A 15,055-nucleotide genomic window follows, 5' to 3' on the forward strand; every position below is an offset into this window, starting at 1 on the left:
CCAAGCAAGGAACCTGGCATTCATATCTCAGGCATTTGTTTTCCCCCAGATCGGTTTCCAATCTCTGCTTTGTGCCAGGCGTTCTGCGTAGTGGGACTTATGCTTAGTGTGGGTAAAAACTAACACCCTCTCCCCTTCCCCCAGATGATGAGAACCGAGCTTTTTGGGGGAGGGGGCTTTGGTGGGGGTCACACACCCGGCGATGCACAGGGGTTCCTCCTGGCTCTACACTCAGGAATTACTCCTAGCGGTGCTCGGGGGACCAAATGGGATGCTGGAAATAGAACCCGGGTTGGCCGTGTGCACGACAAATGGCTGACCCACTGTGCTATCACTCCAACCATGACAATGGAGCTGCTTTTTTTTTTTTTTTTTTTTTTTTTTGCTTTTTGGGTCACACCTGGTGATGCACAGGGGTTACTCCTGGCTTTGCGCTCAGGAATCACTCCTGGCGGTGCTTAGGGAACCATATGAGATGCTGGGAATCGAACCCAGGTCAGCTGTGTGCAAGGCAAACGCCCTTCCCGCTGTGCTATTGCTTCAGCGCCGACAATGGAGCATTTTGATCCTATCCTAATTTCACGGGTAGGAGAAGGCCTCTCCGTTGAGGTGATGCTTAAGCTGTGGCACACACAGAGTGGCAAGGTTGTTGCAGTTAAGGGAATGAGAAGAACGTTCTAGTTGACCGCAGCACCATGTACCAAAGCCCTGAGGGGTTGGCGCGTTGTGCCTTCAGCCCCCTCCCCTCCCCCCAAATCCCAAGGCCAAAGGCCGCCTTTCTCCTCCCTGTGCTCTGTGTTGTCGAGCCTTGTCACCCGTCCACCTTCAGTGGGCTCTGCTCCATCTCCATCAGGCAGATCAGGGACACGGAGGGCTGCAGCTGGAGAGACAGTGCAGTGGGTGAGGTGCTAGCCTTGCCCGTGGCTGGCCCCGGGTTCAATCCCCAGCACTGCATCTGGGCCCCTTAAGGCTCCTTCCTCCAGGAGTGATCCCTGAGCACTTCCAAGTAGAGCCTCAAGACAGAATAAAACAAAAGCAAACTCCGCCCCCCCCCCCCGCCCAAAATGGAGGTCCGTCTGTTTGCAGCTGTCATCAGTAGAGGCTGGGATTGGAGGCAGGGTGCTGGGATCCGGGACCTGTCACAGTGAGGCTGGTTCTGTAACTCTGACAATTCCAGCAAGGATGAATAAATGAGATGAAGGGAAAAAGGAATTCACATTGACTAGAGTTCGCCCCTTCTCCTGCGTGCATGTGCTCTCTACTAAGGTGCTGGGATTGAAGTCGGGGCCTGAACACGCCTGGCAAGAGCCTCAGTGCCCACACACACCCTACCCCTGGATTGCTAGGAACACTAGGCCTCTGCTAGCTTGAGGGAATTCTAACGGGTTTTTTTTGGTTTTTTTTTTTTGCTTTTTGGGTCACACCCAGCGATGCTCAGGGGTTACTCCTGGCTTTGCACTCAGGAACTGCTCCTGGCAGTGCTTGGGGGATCATATGGGATGCCGGGGATCGAACCCGGGTCGGCCGCGTGCAAGGCAAACGCCCTACCCACTGTGCTATCGCTCCGGCCCCAATTCTAATGGTTTTGAGTATGATTTTTCCTGGTGCGTGGACAGCCTGGGCATGATGAAGGATTATCAGTGTTTACCGTTGTGCAGACATTCCTGGTACATCAGGAGACTCCCAATGTCCCTGCATATTTGAAATTTTACTAAAGACATTTTTTACAAATGCAAGGAAAGCAAATGGTCCTGGAAATGCTTTTTTTTTTTTTTTTTTTTTGCTTTTCATCAGTCCTGTTCCAGTTGGATTGCCCCCAGCATTACTGTTTCAGCTTTGCAAATTCAAGTCCAACTAATGGGGATTTGTGTGGAGGAAGTCAGGAGTTAGAACACACACACACACACACACACACACACACCCATAAGTGAGCCCAGAAGGTGAATTCCCTTTTTCCTCCATCTCAGTTATTCGTCCTTGATGGAATCATCATAGTTGCATAAAAAGTAAAATGCAGACAGGTGGCAGGCAGCTTCGGGATACTTTTATATGGAGCGAAGTCCCCCCGTGGAATCTAGTACTGACCTGAGGTAGCAGGAACATTCTTAGCTCGTGGCTGTCCTGTCTTGGGTGCTGGAGACACGTGGGTTATCTAGCTCAGGGCCCCACCGTCCCCATCCTTACACCCAAAGGCTGACAGCCCCCAGGCCCGCACCCAGCTCTTCCACGGGCTGTCCTGGGCAGCAGGCTTGGATCTGGCCTGGATTGTCCTGGAGTAGCTGCAGAGAGCGGGGAGAGGGGAGAGAGAGAGAGGAGAGAGAGAGGTGGAAGAGGAGAGAGAGGAGAAAGAGAGGAGAGAGAGGGGGAGAGGGAGCGAGAAAGAGGGTGGGCATCAAGAAAACAGGGCACAGCTCTCCTGGGTCCTGGCTCTCCTACTGATTCCCTGAAATGAGCTTCCCTGCGTGTCGAAGCGGTTTGCTCGCTGCCGTCAGCAGACACCTTAGAACAGAGTAGCAGGGAGCCGGGCAGGCAGAGGGGCTGAACCGACCGAGCTGATGAGCTAATGAGCTCTCGCCCTGGCCTGCAGGCGTCCCGCACAGTGATCCACAGCGCGGACATCACCTTCCAGATGCTGGAGGACTGGAGGAACGTGGACCTCAACAGCATCACCAAGCAGACGCTCTACACCATGGAGGACTCGCGGGACGAGCACCGCAAGCTCATCATCCAGTGTAAGACGCGCCGCCGGGGGCTGTGGCTTTCTGTTTGTTCTTACGAGAAAAGAAGAGGCCAGGGCGATGGTACAGCAGATAGGGCGCCTGCCTGGCACGCAACTCACCGGCTTTGATCCCTGGCACTGTATAGGGTCCCCTGAGCCCCACAGGGAGTGATCCCTGAGCACCACTGGGTGGGACCCAAAGTTGTACCCCCTCCAAAGAAAACAAAATGAGAAAAGAAAAAAATCATCTTGGTGAATATTTGAGTGGCACTGCTGGTCCCCGCATCCTCTCACCTCGGTTCCCTCCCTCCCGTTCCTGATCAGCGGCTGATGGAGAGGGAGAGCCGGCTGGGTCTCTGACAGGCACCCGTGTCACTGCAACAAAGGGGGTGGGGACCCCTTAGGCAGCACCCAGGTCTGTGCAAGCAGCTGCCCATATGTGGCCCAAAGTGTCATGTGTGTCAGCTCGTCTGTTGACAGGTGAACCCTCGGATCCTTTTGGGTGTTTGAGAGAAGAGGGTGGATGGTGGGTCGCTGCTGTGAATGTCTCTTGTGTCCTGGTGGGCAGAGATGGTGGCGAGACCGCCCCGGGGTCTGTCTCAATGTGGCCGGCAGGCTGGTGTGTAGGAACCTCGCCACAGGTGGCACGGCCCCGAGGTTCCCCCGTGGCTGCCCACCCAGCCCAGGGCAGCCCCCTAGCCTGGGCCTCTGGCCTCTGGCCTCTGGCCTGGCCATGGTCTGGTGACCGCTTCTGTGCTTGGCTCTGCCTTCCTTTCTCATGCCTAGGGAAGGGTGTGGGGGGCTGGCGGCGGAGGGCGTAGGGGGACCTGACCAGGGTTGCAGAGTGGTACTGTAGACTTCACTGCCCACCTGCCCCTCACATGTTGCTGAGGCTGGGGGTGGCAGCCCCCTTAACCAGAACGCTGGGAAGACGCTACTGGATGCAATGAGCTGGACCACAGGTCGCCTACAGCGAAGTCGGGGGCTCTGGGAGCCCCTCTACCGAGGGGCTGGCATACCCTGGCTTGGGGAAGGGTGTGGTGGTGAGCCCGACCCGGAAGGCTCCTTCCTCTCTGCTCCAAGGGTATCTTGGCACAGAAGCATGAGCCAACAGGTGATGAGGTGCTAAGAGCCTGGGGCTGGATGCCCCCACAAAATTTTAATTGCAGTCTGGCTCATTTTTGTAGGTGCCAGAGTAGGACACAGCTGGCACGACTCAGCTCTGGCCTCGTGACAGTCACGGTGAACTAGGGCTGCCTAGAGTCAGACGGACACGGCTCCACGCAGCCTCTAGATGAGTGCCAGGGTGGCAGGCTCTTGCCACTGTTCCCATCGGGCAGAGCTCAGACACATGGTGTTGGGAAAAGGTGGGGAGGAACCTGGAGGAGAAATTCAGAGCAGGGGATCCAGGCCCTGCACGGTCCCGAGCCCTGAGTTTGAGGGGATCACTTCATCCACTCAGATGCTCGAAAACAGTAGAATTGCGTAGATGCTGGGCTGTGATTCCATGGCGGTGACGGGGGGGGGGGTGGGGCGCGGGGGGTGTGTGGCTGCTGGGGCTTCCAGCCCTGCGGGGTGATGATGGACGATGCTGCCTGCCCAACTCCAAGAGGACCTGAGAGTTTTCAGCCCCCCCCCCCAACTAGTGTACCTGGCAGTTTCATCTGCGTGGCATCCCTGTGGAGATTAGCTGGGAAGCAGTGAAGTTGGGCTATTGTGTGGTCGTAGCTGAGGGGGGCGTCAGCCAGGGCTCAGCAGGGTGGGGGATTCTCAGCCTACCCCTCCGCCCTCAACGGCACCAAAGACCCTTGTCCCCGTGAGTTTTGGCAATGTGGCTTGCATCTCCTCCAAGATCAGTCGTGAAGCTGTGGTTTGATTTTTTTTTTCAGATTCCAGATTCGGTTGTTTGACTTGAGGCTGAAGACAGACTAGAAATTAATCTTTTTGTCTCTTATAAAGTGAAAATAGTGGGCACAGAGTTGCCTTGCTTTATCTGCCTCCGATACTAATCAGGCCTCAATTATCTGTTGGGTATTGGGAGGCCAGGTAGGCTACCTTTTTGATCTAGTTGTGATTCTAAAATGTTTTAGAACGTCTGATCACGTGTGCCTGACCCTGAGGCAGAGGACAAGGGCACAGTCATGAGCAGATGTGCATGGGAGAGAAGTTTTTTTTTTTGTTTTTGTTTTTTGGGTCACACCCGGTGATGCACAGGGGTTACTCCTGGCTCATGCACTCAGGAATTACTCCTGGCAGTGCTCAGGGGACCATATGGGATGCTGGGATTTGAACCCGGGTCGGCCGCGTGCAAGGCAAACGCCCTACCCGCTGTGCTATCGCTCCAGGCCCATGGGAGAGAAGTTTTAACATGCAGTGACGTAGCAGCTCAGAAAGGAGTAAGACAGAACCCTAGCCAGGACACCCCCCCTACACACATGCACACACAGAGGCATGTGCACACACATATGCACACACACATGCACACGCATGCACAAACCCAGGGACACATGCACACATGCACGCACACATGCACACACATGCACACACATGCAGGCATGCGCACACATGTATGCACACACATGCACACATGCATGTGCACATACATGTGCACACATACTCATACCCCTAACTAGAAAACAGTTTTTAGTGATACAATGCAAGTCGAATATAGATAACAGTGCAGTGAAAGTATAGACAGGGGAGTGGTCAGTTCTGTTGAGGAGGGTTGCTCCAGTGGGGTCACAGCGAGCCAAAGGGTCCGTGCAGCAGGAGCTGCCCAGCAGGAAGCTGTGGGAAAGCAGGGCTTAGTCGGGGGAGGGAGGGAGGGTGGGAGTGATAGGGGGTGGCCTGGCTTTACCGTGGTCCCAGTGGTGGTCTGGATGGAGTTCAGTGGGACAACACAGGTTTTGCATGTACAAGGTCCCTGTCCCAGTCCCTGGCACCCGCACCCAACCCCCAAGAACCCCAACATGGCACCCACAGGCTTGGGGCAGGGGCCTGGAGAGGTGAGTTGGAGCGGGCTTCCGTGGCTGCCATGACTTAGCAAAGGCCCCGGGGTCCGCTGCTGTTCCTCTCTGCCTTTGCTCGGGAGCGGCGTGGTGACGAGTGTCCTCCCTCGCCCGACAGTGTACCAGGAGTTTGACCACCTCCTGGAGGAGCAGTCTCCCATTGAGTCCTACGTCGAGTGGCTGGACACCATGGTGGACCGGTGTGTGGTGAAGGTGAGTCGCCTCGGCGGCCTGTCCCTGGGTTTCGTGGCGTTGGGGGACACTGGCTCCCACCGCGAGCCTCCCGGGCTCTCCCCAGGAAGTGGGGGAGGGGCAGGGCTCAGGCCCCCACCGCCCCTCCTCCCTGGATCCACCCAGGGCCAAGTCGCTCGTTTCTATTATGTTTTTGTGTTTGGAGGACAAATTACTGGGACTCCTTCTGCCTCTAAAAACACAAAGTGGGGAGCCGCTGCCTCCAGACTCCCCGTGACTTCTCGGAGGGTGAAAGGGCATGTTCCCCCCCCCGCCACAACCCCCCCCCCGTTAATCTTGTTCCCCTGCCTCTAGGTGGCCGCCAAGCGACAAGGGTCCCTGAAGAAAGTGGCCCAGCAGTTCCTTCTGATGTGGTCCTGCTTCGGCACCCGGGTCATCCGGGACATGACCTTGCACAGTGCCCCCAGCTTCGGTAAGCCGCCCCACCCCCACCCCCCAAGCCCTCCCACGCTCACTCCACCTCTGGGCTCCATGTCTGGTGCCCACCTTGCAGAGCCACCCCGGCCGTCTCTGGGGTCACTAAAACACCACGCGGAAGCATGTTTGTTCTGGGGGCTCGGACGGTATTCGGCCTTGCGGGCAGAAAGATGGTATTTGCGACCTGTTGGTTCATAGACGGGTATTGGGGTCTAGACGAGAAATAGCGGTGACATGGCGCCCCATGGACCTCGTGCTCCTGGTTGGCTGCTCCTCGGGGCTACCCGAGCTGGGCCCATGAAGAGTCTCTGAATTGGAACACTGGCCGGTGACCTGAGTGCCCACCTGCCTTGTCCCCCACTGTCCCTCAGTGACACGCCCGAGGAGAGAGCCTTAGCATTCTCCCTGTGCTTGATGGAGGTGAACCCTGGGTGTTCACGTCTTTTAGGAGACCACTGCCCGGAGCCCTCAGCATAACTGGGATGTGAAATCTCTGCCCAGAGGCGCTTGTGACATTCTCTGTGGGCAGGAACCTAATTGCTGATGGGGGCGGTAAATGCTTTCCACAATGGGGGACAGGCTTGTGTGCTTCCCCCCCCCCCCCCAGAAAGGACTGAGAGAATTGAGTGGGTACTGAGTCCGGGTCATCATTAGCCAAGGGCGGCGGGACTCAGAGGCGATGGCCAAGCCTCTGAAACCTCAGACCGCGGGAGCCTCCGTGTCCTGGGCGTTTCGGCAGACGGCTGTCGGTAGAATTTTCTGGGTAATTGCTTCAGCTCTCTATTTTGCCTCGCACGTTGAGATGTGGTTTCCTTTCTCATTATCTCCAATTAAGCCCAGCAGCTCTGGGTTTCTGCTCTGGGTTTAATTTGACACGTTTCCATCTAGCTTTTTTTTATGGCCTTGTCACCATTTTCCAGTGGTGCTATAGAACCGAGGGGGAGTGTGGTGAAACAAAGGAGGCAGTACTTTTTCCAAACAGCCCGGTGCCCTGAAAGACTGTGTTTACCCAATTGGAGCAGCGTTTTGTGGTGGCTTGCTTTCATCTCAGCCCTTGGCAAGTTCCCTGAACCTGCCCGCGCCTTGCCCCCAGACGGACATGCTCTCCGCGCTGGGGAGGGCCAGGGCCTGGGGGGCTGCTATCTGGGCAGGGCCCCTCCAGCCTGGGTTTTCGCTGACTCACTTTCACTTGGTTGTTCAGCAGTTGTTAGCGTTAGCACATGGTAGCTGTCGGGAAAGCTGTTCATGCAGAACGGTTTTCAGTTAGGCAGATGGTGGGAAACTCATTGATAGGTTTCTAATTTGCTTCAAAATCAGAATGAACACCAACACTCTCTCTCTCTCTCTCTCTCTCTCTCTCTCACACACACACACACACACACACACACACACACACACACACACAGAGGCACCCACAAAGCGGGCACCCTGTCCTAGCATTTATCCCTTACTCTTCAATTTGCTACTTCTAAACCTGTGGTTATGTATGCGGCCAAGCCGGCTTCATTAGACAGGGAGAGTCATTCTCTTCGCAGTTGTCTTTGAAACGCCCTTGTTTTTGCTAAGTTCACAGTCAATGCGATCAAGAGGTTTGCGCAGTAGAACAATTAGAGTCCTATGAATGGGTTGAGTCTAGTATGAGAAAACCCGTTCCTGAGCTTTTTTTTTTTTAACCACACACAACACACATGCATGCACGAACGCACACACGCATACCTACACACACGTGCTCAGTCATTGGGTGGAGCAGACACCTGGGCACCCTACAGACACTGTCACGAATCTCAGAGAGGAGATAATTGCATGGCGGCATCTGTGCAGTTTCCACTTTCATAGCAAGTGAGGTGACACCATACCTGAGTGTCACTCCCCGCCTCCATCCCCCCCACCCCCACGTCCATTGAACAAGCTCTCTGAAAGGGCCCTGCGCATCCACCTCGTGGTCGGGTTCTGTGGCTTGTGGGTGACAGGCAAGCTGAAAGAATGCGTGGCAGACAAAAGCCCAGCTCCCCCTTTCTGCCTGGACGTGTCAAAGACACAGTCGGTGGCTTGTGTTTGGGTCATGTGTCTGCTGGATGGAAACAGCTCATTAGGAGAAAGTGCCTCTGTTCCCGCCCCTCCCCCTGCCCGTGGGGTATCTTCTCACTCCCACACCGGCCTGCCCGCACCGCAAGGCTGTGAATGGTGGCAGGGTTTGGTGTCAGTGGAGTGGGCTGCGGTGACAATGATGGAGTGGGCCGCCACGAGGATGGGGGGGGGGGACTCAATCACCTCTCCCCAGAACAGCCTCTTTCAAAGGTAGTTGACTCCTTTCTTCTTCATTCCTTCTTTTTTTTTCCTCCCTGATTCCTTTTCATGACAGGTCCTAGTCTTTCTCTACTGCTTAGCAGTGCAGTGTGTGTGTGTGTGTGTGTGTGTGTGTGTGTGTGTGTGTGTGCGCGCGCGTGCACCTGTGTTTTTTAGCAAAACTAGGCAGCAAAGATAAGCCAGCAGGCAATGAACTTTGAGTCCTCGTAGAGCGGAGCAAATCAACATCTTCTAGAGGAGAGAGGGAGAGGGAGACAGGGAGAGACAGAGAGACAGAGAAGGAGAGAAAGAGAGAGGGAGAGATAGGAGAGGGAGAGAGACAGGTAGAGAGAGAGAGGGAGAGAGAGGAAGAGAGAGGGAGAGAGAGAAAGGGAGAGACGAGAGAGGAAGAGACAGAGAGGGGGTCCTGCCACGAACTCACAATGAGCAGAGCCAAGAACTAAGATCTGGAATGTTTTCCCTCTAGAAAAGGGAACTTCTAGAGATCCGGGCTCTTGCTCATCGTTCTCACGCCCTGCGGTGTCCCTGGTCAGTGCCCTGGCTGAAGCTGAAGGGGAGAAGGGGGGGTGAGAGGGCAGCAGGAGGAGGAGCACTTGGGATGCACATGGCACTAATGGGCCATGGGGGCCGCCCTGCGAGGCGGAGGGGACCCAAAGCCTCCACAGAGGGGGAGGGAGCTGGGAGAAGTGTCTGGCCCCGTATCCGTGTGGCAGGTGGCAGAACTCTGTCCCCAACCACAGTACCCGCACCTTTCTGTCCCACATTTCTGACCGCCGGAGCTCAGAGGCAGGTCCCCAAAGGTCCAGGTGCATTTGTTTGATCCTCACAGGCGGACTCTTTGGAAAGCCCATGAGTGGATTGCATTTTTTTCCAGGCTATGGAAGAAAAGAATGATACATATAACCATAATAAGTGATTATTATTACTCTTAGTGTAATAAGAGATGCCCATAAACCTACGGGATAATGTCCTCAAATGCTGAGAACAAGGAACTGTCACCTAGCACTTGGCAGAGAGGGCACAGATACATTCAATCATGCAAGAACTGGGGAGATTTGGCCCCACAGACCTTCATTATGAAACCAAGAGGGGCCAGAGGGCCCTGGGTCTTCTGGCAGCTCAGTGGTGTCTGACAAAGCCGCCCACCTGGTAGCTCAGGGTCCCCAGGGAAGATAGGGTCTTCTATCATGGGACTCTAGGGAGTCCCATGATGTGAGCTGAGAAGTTCCACAGTGCCATGCCCTCCAGACTCTGCTGGTCTGGACAGTCACAAGCCTTCCCACACTGAATTAAAGGGGAGGTGGGGTTGCAGGGAGTCCCCCAGTTCTCCAGGGAAGACACACCAAAGAATTTGAGGGCCTGGTTTAAGAAAATTAAATTTAAATTTAAGAAAATTTTAACAAAGCAAATTCAGCGAATTCCCACTTGGAATTTACAAATGAATTTTGATGTACTCTTTAAAGGGTGAGATCAGGATGCATGCATGAGCAAGTGAGAAAGAGAGAGAGGGAGAGAGTGGGGCAGAGAGAGAGGGGAGAGAGGGAGAAAAAGAGAAAGAGTGAGGGAGCACAGGGGTTAAAACTCTTGCCTTGCGTGCAGCCATCCCTTATTTGATTCCCCTGCACTGTAAATGGTCTCCCAGCACTTATCGGAATGATCCTAAGTGCAGTCCCAGGATTCAGGCCTGAGCAAGGATGGATGTGGCCCAAATCCCATCCTACACCCGCCCAGAAAAAAATGAAGCCGAAAGTTAAAAAAAACAGTATGATATAGGGTGGTGAAAAGAGAATCATAGATAAGAAAGGCAAAATAAAATATCAGCCGAGATTGCTATGCCAAGCTTTCAAGTATGATTCAAAGTTAGGAAAATTACTAATTAACATACGGTATTGACAGATTAAAAGAATAAACCCTACATTCATCTCTAGAGTTGTAGAAAAGTAAAAGCATTTGGTGTATTGTTCAACCCCAAAGTGTGATTTTTAACAACTCCTGCCAAAGAAGAATTAGAAAAATGTGTACTCAGTATATTAAAGGATACCCTCAAATCGCCAACAAACATTATACTGCATGGTGGCACTTAAGAAGTACTGGGGTTGGGGCTGGAGCGATAGCACAGCGGGTAGGGCATTTGCCTTGCACGCGGCCGACCCAGGTTTGATTCCCAGCATCCTATATGGTCCCCTGAACTCCACCAGGAGTCATTCCTGAGTGCAGAGCCAGGAGTAACCCCTGTGCATCACCAGGTGTGACCCGAAAAGCAAAAAAAAAAAAAAAAAAAGAACTACTGGGGTAGGGAGAGAACTCACAGGGCTGAAGTGCATATTTAGTATGTGAGAGCCCCAGGTTCCGTCCTTGGCACCACGTGGTCCTCCTAGTACTTTCAGAAGTGACCAACCAAGCACTGAGCTGGGAATATCCCCCAAGCACCCTTCAAGTCATGAATAACTTAAGAATGTCTTCTAACACTCTAATAGGTAAGTACTAAGTGAATTAGTCAACAAAGCAGGAAAGGAAAATGAAATACAAGAGTCAAAACACAGAATTGTCTATCTATAGATGTCATGACAGCTGGCCAAGAGAAAGAGCCTGTGAACTAATATACCATGCAGATCAAAGTTTAGAAAGGCTGAAGAGAGTACCGAGGGTAATGGGCATACTCAAAATAGGGCTGACCCAGGTTTAACCCCTGGTAGCTGAGCCCTGCCAGGAATGATCCCTGAGCACAGAAGTAAGCCCTGATTACTGCCAGGTGTAGCTCCAAACCAAAGCACAACAAAAATTTCTAAGTCACTCCTGGCACTGACTCCAATACAGTAAAAATTACATAGACCTGCATATGTGTATTCACGTAAATGCACTACTAGCCTTCATGTAATACCTTTGATAGTCTGAGAAAATGTGACTTTAAGTTAAATGACATCACTTCATTTAACATCTTCAGGGATTATGTTTTCCTCATCAGTTGACCGTGAGAAAGTTTGAATCAAACAATATTATTTGAGGAACTTGCGTAGCATGCCATTTTGGAGTAAGAACAGAACGTAAAAAAAGTTATCTACAAATAATTCTAGCAGAACTAGCATGTCAACAAAAGGGAAAGGTGTGTGTGTTTATGGGTGGAGGCATGTTCCCTTACCATATGATAGTCATCCCTTGAGATATTTGTGTCAGAATTACCCAGAGAAAATAAATGTAAAGGAAAAATGTCTGAAAAACCTTCAAGAGGAAATTTTAAAATAATGTGGTAATTTACCCTGTCCCTATCTGGATTTTTGTTTCTTTTTGGGTCACACCCAGCTATATTCCAGGTTTACTCCTGGCTCTGCACTCAGGAATTACTCCTGGCAGTGCTGGGGGGAACCATGTGGGATGCCGGGGATTGAACTTGGGTCATCCGCATGCAAGGCAAACGCCCTACCTGCTGTGCTATCACTCCGGCCTCGGATTTCTAATTCTTAATCCCCCCCCCCCCGCTTTGAATTTTTATCATTTGAAGTTTAAATTCATATGAAAAGCAAAAGGCTAAGGAGCAGCAGAAAGGTTGAAGGTAAAGATGCAGGTGTGGGGACATGATGCCCTATCGTGCAGGTTTGTTCTGGAGTCAGAAAGTGTGAACTGCCACTGTTAACCATCTCTGGTCATGATATGGAGCAGTGGTACCCCAGTACCACTCTCCAGCCAGCTTGTCTTCACCCCGTCAGATTGCATCCATTCTGCGGCAGGGATACACACCAGCGGCACTAACCTTTGAAAATGAAAACAATTAGACCTCATCCCTCCAGCTTCTCAGAAGGAACTATGTCTTCCCCAAAAGAGACTTTGGGGAAGAAAATAGGGAAGAGTATGTTCACTAGGAAAATTGTTTTACAAGAACAAATCATCTCCCCAAAATTGCCAAAACTGATTCCATTTGGGTTTTAAACCTCTGTCTAATGATCACAACAGGAAGTTGGAGAGAAAAACCATAAGCTCATCCAGGGGGCACTGGGACTGGGGCTCAGGGATTGAGTGCCTGCCTTGCAGGTGGGGGGCCTGGCTTCCGCCCAGGGAACTGCAGACAAAAGTCGGGTCAGATCGCTTAAAGGGGATGTGGAGGTTCTAAGTTCTATCCCCGGCTCTGAATGGCCCCTAGGCAATGCCAGGCATGACCCCAGTGGTTCCCTTTATGACTGGATCCGAGCTTTGAACCAACTGACATGCACAGCCAGATCCCAAGTACCTCTGGGTGTGGTCCTCTAGCCCCCTGAGCACTGCCTTGGAGTGCCCCCCCCATAGAAGCCACAGAAAATAAGGAGATGGTTTGCAATGCATGTAACAAAGAATTATTTTCTAGAACATGTAATAAATCCCTCTGATTTAAAATAATCTATACCCCAGTTAGAATTAATGGGCACAGAATGTGATGAATAGGTGGAAAACCAAGTGGATAATCATATAAAATATGTGTGATTTTGCTAGTAAGTAGGGAAATACTGATTATATAGACACTTAAGACATCCTTCATACACTCTTGAGGCTAGCAAATATATTTTATACACTACCAGTTAGAAATGTTAAAATTTTGGTGAGCAGATTTAATAGTCTTGTAAGAATTGAGATGTAGATTGTCTTGAACCCAGAAATAGTCTTCCTCACCTAGGCTTAGGGAACCAGTTACACCAACATTCATGGGCCACGTTATCCAATAGTGAAGAATGGGACACGGCCACATCACAAGTCATGGCCCCTCCACTGGAATCCCCTGTGTCCACAAGGAAAGACCGCCCAAAGCAGGTTGCAGAGCACTCTTAAAAAAGATGCCATTTAGATCAAGTGTGACATATGCCCCTTTTGTTTGTGGCTACAGAAATGTATGTAGATAAAATGGATGTGAGCAACAAACACCAAATTTCAGCAGAGTAATGGAATGAAGTGGAGATTTCCAGGGACCTCTAGCTTCAGTTTTTTGGGGGGGATCACATCCGGCAATGCACAGGGGTTACTCCTGGCTCTGCACTCAGGAATTACTCCTGGCAGTGCTCAGGGGACCATATGGGATGCTGGGAATCGAGCCTGGGTCGGCCGCTTGCAAGGCCTACCCGCTGTGCTCCAGTCCCTAGCTTCAGTTTTTAAGCATCTTTTTCAAATAGAGTAAAAGGCGAAGAGAAAAATCTGGGCATAAATAGGTGCATCCATTTGTAAATGCTCTAGACTTTTCTGTCCAATTGATATACCTTATATATCCAAATAAATGTTTATGGGGATAGTACTGCAGGTAGGGCATTTGCCTTGCACATGGCTCACCTGGGTTTGATCCCCCGCATCCCATATGGTCCCCCCAGCACCCCCAGGAATAATTCCTGAGCACAGAGTCAGGAGTAACCCCTGAGCATCTCCGTGTGTGACCCAAAAAGCAAAAAAGCAAAAAAAAAAAAAGTTCAAGAACTGTGATAACAGTGATACCATGTAACAAGAACAATCGTCTCCTTGGGTCGCTGGTGCTTTCCCCGTGACAGACCCTGGCTTTCTTTAGTTCTGTGGCTTTACACACATTCTGAGGCTTCCCCGGGTATTCACTGAAGATTGTGATCCTTCTGTCTTCAGAAGCGGTGGTGGAAAGTTTAGAGGACTCACCGCAGTGAATGTGCTGAGTGCTCGCTACCTGCCTCTTTGATTCATTCATCTAAAATACTGAGTCTTTCCATGTGGCTGGGCCCCATTCTGGATGCTGGGTAGAGAACAGAAGGGGGAAAAATCGCTGTGTTTCTAGAGCTCACCATCTAGTGTCGGGAGGCACGTGATGAAGAGAACTCGTGTAGCAGATGGTGCTAAGCAGCGAGGAGAGAAAGTGTCGGCGATGTTAGTAATTGCCTCTTTCCTGTCTGTGTCTCGGCGGCATCTCTCTGCCTCTCCCCGCCTTCTCCTCCGCACCCTCTCCACCTCCTCCCCCACCGGTCTTTTCTGTGTTTCCTCTTTTATTTTCCCTTCCTCTCTTCTGTTTGCACTGCCCCCCATGGCCCTGCCGCCCTGGCACGCAACTTAGCATTGCTCAATAGCCCTAATGATTGATTTCTGCTTACTAAGGACACTGGCTTCTGTGGCCTTCTGGACCGACCTTTTAAAAGTTCCCCTTGGATTCCGAGCTCATGGCCTCTCGCAGTCGGCAGGTAGCAGCAGCTTTCCAAATTCTGGCTGAGAAGGTGATTGAAAAAAGTATCCTGCCATGGGGCTGCAACAGAGTGTAGGGTGCTTGCCTTGCTTGTGGCCAACTTGGATTTGATCCCTACCATCCCAACCGCCTCCCTGAGTGATCACCAGGAGTGATCACTGGACACAGAGCCAGGGGTAAACCTCCCTGGACTCAGAGCCA

At 52.0% G+C, this 15,055-nt stretch overlaps 1 protein-coding gene across 2 annotated transcripts in view; it reads left to right on the top strand.

The window, feature by feature from the left end:
* Positions 1-15,055, top strand: part of RFX4 (regulatory factor X4) — a 164,243-nt gene that overhangs the window by 117,865 nt on the left and 31,323 nt on the right. For both annotated transcript variants that reach the window (XM_055118642.1, XM_055118641.1), the window contains exons 11-13: positions 2,588-2,732; positions 5,846-5,940; positions 6,274-6,391. In XM_055118642.1, coding sequence (XP_054974617.1) covers positions 2,588-2,732; positions 5,846-5,940; positions 6,274-6,391 — 358 coding nt within the window. The remainder of the gene's footprint in view (positions 1-2,587; positions 2,733-5,845; positions 5,941-6,273; positions 6,392-15,055) is intronic.

This window comes from Sorex araneus, chromosome 10 (assembly GCF_027595985.1).
Source record: "Sorex araneus isolate mSorAra2 chromosome 10, mSorAra2.pri, whole genome shotgun sequence".
NCBI classification, from domain to species: domain Eukaryota; kingdom Metazoa; phylum Chordata; class Mammalia; order Eulipotyphla; family Soricidae; genus Sorex; species Sorex araneus.